The sequence below is a fragment of the Hyposmocoma kahamanoa genome, unplaced genomic scaffold, assembly GCF_003589595.1.
Source record: "Hyposmocoma kahamanoa isolate Upper Pololo Valley unplaced genomic scaffold, ASM358959v1 80, whole genome shotgun sequence".
Lineage (NCBI taxonomy): Eukaryota > Metazoa > Arthropoda > Insecta > Lepidoptera > Cosmopterigidae > Hyposmocoma > Hyposmocoma kahamanoa.
In genome coordinates, this window is record NW_020654051.1 from 8,148,731 (window position 1) to 8,157,432 (window position 8,702).

Sequence of the window (8,702 nt, forward strand, 5' to 3'; positions counted from 1 at the left end):
AGTCAAAGTCAAAGTCAAAGTCAAAGTCAAAGTCAAAGTCAAAGTCAAATAACAATTTATTCCATAGGTAAAATTTTTACACTTGAAAACATATTTTTTAAGCTACTACTCGTTCACTCTGCTGACTTCCCTGAGAAGAACGAAGAAACTCGAAGGATTGCTGTTTGTCAAATAAACTTAAATGCTTTGAATCATATTTGTGTGGACTCATATCTTCTTTCCATACATTTTTGTCTAACACATAGTCTTTAATTTTGTAATATGACTTTTCAACTTACAAAATTATAATCTTGTATATCATAGGTCCCCAAACTTTTTGGTTCACCGTTTGCTTAGGCAAGATAAAAAAATTTCAACGCCTACCACCAGAAAAAATTATTGAAAACACGTATTTTTTACACTATCTTAACACAAAAATCACAAGGCGAAAAATTTGTAGTGTTGTCATATAAATATATCAGGATTTTTTTTCAAATGCGGTAGCACCCCCTGGACAGCGTCAAGGCCCCCCAATTGCTGCCAATGTCTCTACTGCCCTCCTGAGGCGGTAGGGACCACTTTGAGAAACTATGTTCTATATACTCATATATTGTAAAAACAATAAGATTCCAGTACAATTCCTCATAAAAGAATCGTTTACCGTAGTCAAACGAAATCGTGGTACCATGAGTTTGGACTTAATTCTAAGGTTAATCTTCCAATATCAGGCACCAGCCAACATAAACTTGGCTGCATATAAGAAAAATCCATTAAACTGCACACTGATGCATCGTTAATCATGATTCTCGAAACTTTTATGCCGAGAGCGTACTTCCGATATTACACGAAGAACGTTTCAATATGAAAGAGATTGGTCATGTTGATTTATCTATATATTTTTACTTTTTAGTGTTTCGTACCAAAGATCAAAAAAAGCAATGGATTTTGTTATGATACCAAGTGATGGGACGAAGGAGACGAGCGCCTGATGGTAAGCGACACGCCTGTCCATAACAGGTGTAGTGCTACTCAGGGCTTTAAACCACAAGGATTTTAAGGGCACTGCCACTGCGCCCGTCACCCGTTGACAAGTCTCAGTGTCTGTAATTTCGCCAGCACCCTCAACTTTATAAATGCTACTTCTACTAGACAATCTCGAGGTATTCGTTGTAGAAATTACGGTTAAAATGGTTATATGTCTTTTGATATTGTTTAAGAAAAATATGATGGACTCTATAACGTCGGTAATAATACAAGGAGCTCTACTGAACCTACTTTGGTAATTTTATTTTATTTTATAAAATTACTTTGGTTCGTTTGGAACTACTTTGATATTTGAAGTTATTACCTCCCTGTCCCATGATTTTCTCCAAAACTATTTGCCATATTAACAATAGAAAATGGATACGATAGAAAATGGTATTCTGATCTGTTTATTAAAACTTAAATGTAGATTTAATGATTTAATTTTGGGGTGTAAAATCGGAAAAGCAAAATAATAGTATAACAATCAGTTTGTTTTTTAATCTTATAGAGAAGACATGTCCCGAATTAGGGTTACCTAATGTACCGTATATGGTATCTCTATGCACGTACATACATAAGTAGAGATTATGTCGAAGTGGTGAGAACAAAGTAACAAAACTCACCAGGGCATTTGGCAGCTTTCTGTGCATATTACGTAACATTTGTGTTAACTACGTAAACTGTACCTATAGAAATTGCTTCGTATCACATAGGGCGCACTATAAGTTTCCAGAACTGGGCCACTTACATAAACAATATTTAAAAAGTAAATACAACAAAAATATCGATGCTGTGCGCCGTATGATCAAAACAGACAGGCATGTGACATACCATGAGATTCGGGTATCTTTAGGCATAGGCATGAGGCAAATACAATCATACTACACAAACATTTGGGTGTGAAAAAGCTATGCTCTCGGTAGATCCCACACAATTTGACTGAGACTCAAAAAAGGGATCGCGTCACTTGGTGCAATGCCATGCTTACCAGATTCAACGAAGGGGCGTCAAATTTGATGTGGCACATAGTAACAGGTGAGGAAACATAGATTTATAGTTACGATCCCAAAACTAAGCAGCAATCGAGCGTATGGGTCTTTCGAGATGAGCCGAAATCAACCAAAGGGGCGCGCGTGCAAAGTGCCTCTAAGCGGATGATTGCTTCTTTTTTAAATGAAACTGGACACGTGGCTACTGTTGCTTTGGAGAATCGTTGTACCATGAATAGTGATTGGTACACGACCATTTGTTTGCTGGAAGTTATTGACAAACTCCGTACAATTAACCGTAAACGCCGTATCATCTTGCACCAAGATAATGCCAGTTCTCACAGGGCCAGACAGACAAATGGATTTTTGAAAGTGAACAACGTTGACCTTATGAGCCATCTCGCGTACAGACCCGACCTGGCACCTTGTGACTTTTATTTATTTCCAAAAATTAGGAACCAGTTACGCGGTCAATTGTCGATTTCAGCACCTGAAGAGGCTGTCGAAGAGTATGAGAAATATGTTTCAGAGATTGTCACGGACCACTCCTCCGTGACAATCTCTGAAATAAATGTTTTCAAAATTGGTTCATTCGTATGAAAAAGTGCATTAACGCTAACGGAGAATATTTTGAGAAACAATAAATTCATTTCTGACCATTTATAGTATTTTTTTCCATTTATATGAAAATCATGTATTCAAGAAACGGAATAATATGCTACATCGCTAAGGTATGCAAAGTAAGCAAAAATCCCTATTTCCTATAAAACTTTATGACCGGGAAATGGCGAAAAATAACTTCGCTTCGTTTTTCAATTCGATTGTTTTTTTTTTGTTTCTTTCTTTGTGTGTATGTTACGCGATTCCTCCAACATTTGTGAACCGATTACGATGATTATTTTTTGTTGGAAAGGTACCTCAGTAGTGGTCCCATTCAATTAAGAAGAAACTATTCCATCCCTATGGATGTCAAATTAGCGAATGATTCCAGTTTATTGGATTTCACCCACTTTCCGTTAATCGATTTCAATAAAACTTCGGAAATAGATATAATTCTACAAACTTTTTAGGTCGGTTTTTTAAAATAAAGTATCACTTTCTTTGTAATTGGAATAACCAAAAACATTCTATTATTTTTAAACACTTAAGTGAAATTCTCATGAAAACTCACTTTGAACTTGTTTAGTTTTCAAATGGGAGACTCTTGCTTGGGAACGTGGAAACTTCCTGAATAACGCGATTTAGAAAACTGACGACCTGGCTGTAGTGTTTACATTATGCTTTATAATACTTTAAGTTTTCAAGTTCAAAATAAAGAACCGAATAGATGGCCCAAGTACCAGAAACCACCCTATCCAATGTATTAGCATAGCTATACAAAGGCGAAACACTGCAGCAGTTGAATTTTAGGCACATTGTCGTGGCATATTTTTATAATGAATGTACGTAAAAGTACGTGTTTTCAAGGAACATGGAGAATAGTGTATATGTATATTATTCTATAGATAGCTACTTGAAACTACTTTTGAAATACAGAGAAAGATTTCAGTATGAAATATAACTAAATACAATGCCTACTATGGATATGAAAGTACGTAAAAATATGTACTTTTAAACAATATGAAGAATATTGTAAATATCTATTTCTGCTGCCAAGCAGTAATGCCCACATTACTGCATTCTGGTTTTGAAGGATAATGGTGCTAGTGAACTTACAGGCACATGGGACTTGTCAACTTATGTCTCAGGGTGATGGGCGCAGTGGCAGTACCCTTCAGATCTTTGCGATTTAAAGTTTTGAGTGGCACTGCAACTATTATGGACAGGCGTGTAGCTTGCCATCAGGCGCACGACTTGTTCGTCCCGTCGAACGTATCTCAGAAATAGCACCTTTTTTTGTAATATGGCCACATCTGCAAAATGTGGCCATATACGAATCTTTGCTATTTAAAGCTCTGTGGGGCACTGGAACTGATATTGCCAGGAGTGTTGCTTATCACCAAGTATACGACTGGTTCGTTACGTCTCTTAGTATCATTAAACAAAGATACTTTATTCTTTAGTAGTGATCTATACTCGAAGCTACTTTTGAAATACAGAGACAGATCCGTGTTGGAAATATAAGTAAATACAATATCTACTTTATAGTCTAAAGAAGTTATATAAGAGAGTGAAGGCAAAGTTTCAGCACTGGAACTGCGGCGAGTGAACCAGAAAGTCTCAAACTAATTCCGTCGAAAGCTTTTCTCAAACACTGCATTTGCAAATTACGCAAACTGCAGAATTTTGTTGATTTACTGGAAATGGCTTCAGCATTTAAAATAAGGTTTTCATGCGGTAGTACAAATGAATGCAATTACATGACCAGGGAACCATTATAATAATTATAATGTATAGTAGAGACAGCTCAGTACGGCTTAAAAGCAGTAGAGCTCCTTGTGAAAGAATTCGTCCAGGGAAGTATAATGTGAGTACTGCTCAAACTGCGTTCCGGTTTTGAAAGGTAAGGGTGCTGGTGAAATTGTGTCTGTAATTCTGGGAGTCAACTTTATATCTCATGGTAATGGGCGCATTGCAGCGCCTCTCGGATCTTTGCGATTTAAAGCTCTGAGAAGCACTGCAATTGTTATGGCCAGATATGTAAAGTATTGCCTCCTTACCTATTTCTGCCGCCAAGCAGTAATGTAAGCATTGCTGCTTTCCGGTAAGGTAAAGGTAATGACTGGTAGGGTAAGAGTGCTGGTACAGGCACATGAGACTTGTCAACTTGCTGTCTCAAGGTGATGGGCGATTTTAAGTTTTGATTGGCACTGCAACTGTTATGGATAGGGGGTAGCTTACCTCCAGGCGCACGAACACTATGGGTACTTTAACAAAATATAGCAAAACTAAGCCACTTGAGAATTTCATGCGCGGAGTGAGTTCAGTTAGTCTTTTCCACCAGCTCATTAGAGCCAGCGGGAATATATTAGCATGTTATGTGCGGAAGGGCTCTCAAACTCGCTTCATACCGGTATCCCGGAAAAAAAATCGAGTTTTCTATATTGTCTCGGATCTGGGTGTCAGTGGTACAGTAGTTATATCCGATTTCCAAGTGCTTTAGTTACTTATTTTGGGAACTGAACGACGTGTTTGATGTGCCTAATATAATACAATTACATTTTGAGCGGAAAAGCATATTGCAAAAAACCCGGGAAACGACGCATCTCGTCATTTTATATGAGAATACCTCTCATTAGATGGCGGCGTGAAGACGAGAAGTTGTTTGTAACGAAAATTGATGGCGCTCTCGACTTCGGCTATTATTATAATGTAAATGACACTCCGGACAAATCGTGGAGGACGGACAAAAGCGGGCAATTAGTTCAACACAAAGGCTCTTTACACAACCACAATACTATAACTTCTGGGCAGAATACACGAATATAGGGTTTCCTAGGTCTTTTACCTTTATGTTTTGTATTCTAGTTCACGCTTTTAGTCGCTTAGCGGTGACATTAATGACTAAGCAAAATTCTGGATTAAAGCCGATAAAGCCCTTATAATTTCGAATTAGGGAATAAAAATTAAACCAGTTTAATTAACGTGCCTTGGAATAAAGAGGATCTTTTTATTTTTTATCAGTGGGAGTCTTCTGGGCGCAAATGGTGGATATGAAGTCACTTAAACTGTTTCAAGTCCCTTCTTGGGCGCCATATGTGTTGAAATATTTTCGTGTCTTTTAGAAACACTTTTTGTCGTTGAATTATTTGTAAAGTCTGTAATATTAATAGTATAATACTAATACTACTTTATAATAGTCACTGGAAATGCGACCATGTCGTTTTTGGCCTCAAACTTACTGATTTCTACAAACACCTAATGGAAGGTAGGTAGAAGTACCTGGTGAGCAGCAAGGTCGCCAGCAGATAGAAGACGGAGGGGTGAACGCCACATTCACATTCCTGTGGCGGCGTTTCGGTTTGAGCCTCCATGCCGGCTCCGAGCTTGTGGTAGGCGATGTAGGCACGCGCCGGGCTGCCGTGGGGAGCAATTTTCGTGGCCTTAAGTCGCTCCCGGTCACACTGAAACTGCTCATCTGGTCGCCGAGGAGACGCCCACTCCTCACCTGCACGCAAATATTGAATTTACGATAATGTGACCAACTACTAAAATTAGATTGAAAGTAAGTTTTAGTAATTCAGGTGGTTAATGAGCAAAAAATATTCTTTACATGTTACCATGTGTATTCACTCAAAAACCTAGGCCATAATCCATAAGTCTAGAAGTAGTCTTCAAATAATTTGAGATTAAGAGTACTTAAAAGGGTATGACGTTTTAATTTTCTACAGATCAAGTAGGCAAAAGAAATAGTAATCTTCAGTTTAATCGACAATCATAAAAGTAACCATTAATTACCATTTGGAATACATCAATACCTGAAATGACTACCATAAGGACTATACATATTTAACTTCTAATAATACAATTAAAATTAACATTTAAATACATTGTTACAGCAGTTCATGACAAGCTGACTGGTTGTTTAGTCAGATTTTTTGTTTTTTTAAAGTTAAAACATCTACGACACCCCTAATTTAATGAACAAACACATTAAATTGTTTCCAAAAACTGTTGTGTAGTTTTTTGTTGTGCTTTCCTGCACATCTCTTCAAGAGACATTGACATTTTAAACCATCGATTTAAGACACAAAAAGGAAAAATAAAGTATAATTCTTGCCAAGATCCTTAACATTGGTAATCTATTGAAAAAAATATTAATTACAGTTAATAGAACAATTAAAACAAAGCCTATGACTGTTTTATTTGACCTTTCCAATCTTTTGTAGCGACCTGAAGCCAACAAAACATTTGCTTTTGCTAATCTACAAATAATCTTAAAAATAACGGGCTACAATCCGAAAACAATGCAAGTACTCACTTGTTTACTAATATCTGCTGTGAGCGTGCATCAGGGAGAGTTTTTGTCACATTTTTGTTTACTATAAAGTTCTTTAAAGGAGTTTAATGGAGGTTTTTGCGAAATTAAATTGATTGTTATTGTACGCGAGACAGCGACGCGACGAGTGTATGTCCGCGCCCACAGTTGCGGGAAAACTGCTCGCTCGCGCGGGGAAAATGTGAAAATGAAGCTATTGCTAGAGGTGCAGACGTTGTAAAAGCTAGCTATCGATTTGTAGCTTGAAATATATCGATATATTCTAAGCTAGTAGATATCTCTCGATGTTTTTGTTGTTACTTTAATTTATTTATTTTTATATCATTGGTGTAAGATGTATATTATAGTGAAACATTATAATGCACTCGTAAAACCAAACCTGAAAAGTCATTTAATATAAATGATATTATTTTCTAAGTTATAACTAACTTTTAGTTATAAAATACTACTAAGTACTTAACATGTGGCAGACGTTACACGAAATGATAAACATTGCTATGAAAATAAGTTATATGTATGGGTTTCTTAAAGCCTATGCTGTCACAATAAGCGTGTTTCAATTACGAAATTAAATGGTACTACTTAAAAACTAAACTATCAGGGTACCTTAGTTGTAGTTTAGTTGGAATTTATATACTATATAAATTTAAGAAAAAATCCTAAGATATTAAAATCCTAATTACGTAGTATATTTCGGTCACTTGGTAAGAGCTACATAGTTTCGTGGAGACGGAAGTGTGGAGACCCGATGCACAAGTTCCTATTACATCCGAGTAATATTTTTTTTCACCTCACTAGCTCGGAAAGAGCAAAAGCATTTTTGAAATTTCGAACTTGACAATGGACTATGGTGCACCTAACTTTACCTTTCGATGAGAAAAAAAAACATAATAACACATTCACCCAAGCGATTTGTCGTCGTACATTACTTAAGTAATATAAATCCATGGGTATATTTTATTCTTATTATTATTGACATTAAACTGATAACAATAAGTAATTTTTGATGCATGAATGACTAAAACTGATTTGTTATAGTTCAACTGTTTTTCTCTCATCTACCATTTCCCTTGCTATAATGAGGTGAAAAGTTGTGTGTTTAGCAATGTGTGTTGCACGGTAGCAAAGTTGTTTTGTGTCTCGTGACTTGAAACCCTCGCTACGCTCAGAAAGCGAGGTTTCAATGCAAGCACTCGCGTCAAACAACAACGTTCGAGCCTTGCATAACAAATAACTAAGTATTTCAACATTCTTTAATATAAATAATTATGTGATAAAAATCTTTGTACGTAACGGAAATTAATGTGTTCTACCACAAACAACGTAATTCTTAAAATGCGTTGGATATATTGCTAAAAAATTGACTATTTATTATTTGCTTTTCTGTCTATGTACTTGCATTCTACAATGCTATAATGAGCCTTAGATGCGTAATTGACAAATGTATAAAGTGTTTATAGTTTTATGTCTGAACTGTAAATATTAAGAATACTTGAGTCAACAAACTTGTTTGTAGTACTCGCAGTGTGGTGTTAGAACATCTCTATAAAAGTAAATTAGGCGTGCAGGCTTCGTGCAGGTGGGGTGCGAGTCGATACTTACCCTTATGATTACGAGTTACACACTGCTTCGTTATTAACTGCTCGTTCTGATATTTCCACTTTCGGCACAGTGTAGATACTTCGCTATTAAATTTTATGGTTAAGGAATAGATTGGTTTAGTGCGTTTTAAATGTATAGAATACAATAATTATCAATTATCAATGTAC

The 8,702-nt window shown here is 36.3% G+C and overlaps 1 protein-coding gene across 1 annotated transcript in view; it reads right to left on the reverse strand.

Moving 5' to 3' along the window:
• The window catches only part of LOC113233776, a 98,497-nt gene extending 91,488 nt beyond the window's left edge, over positions 1-7,009 (reverse strand). The window contains exons 1-2 of the mRNA XM_026468974.1: positions 6,916-7,009; positions 5,877-6,102 (exon numbers count right to left, since the gene is read on the reverse strand). Coding sequence (XP_026324759.1) covers positions 5,877-5,968 — 92 coding nt within the window. The 5' untranslated portion in view covers positions 5,969-6,102; positions 6,916-7,009. The remainder of the gene's footprint in view (positions 1-5,876; positions 6,103-6,915) is intronic.
• Between the last annotated feature and the right edge of the window lie 1,693 nt (positions 7,010-8,702).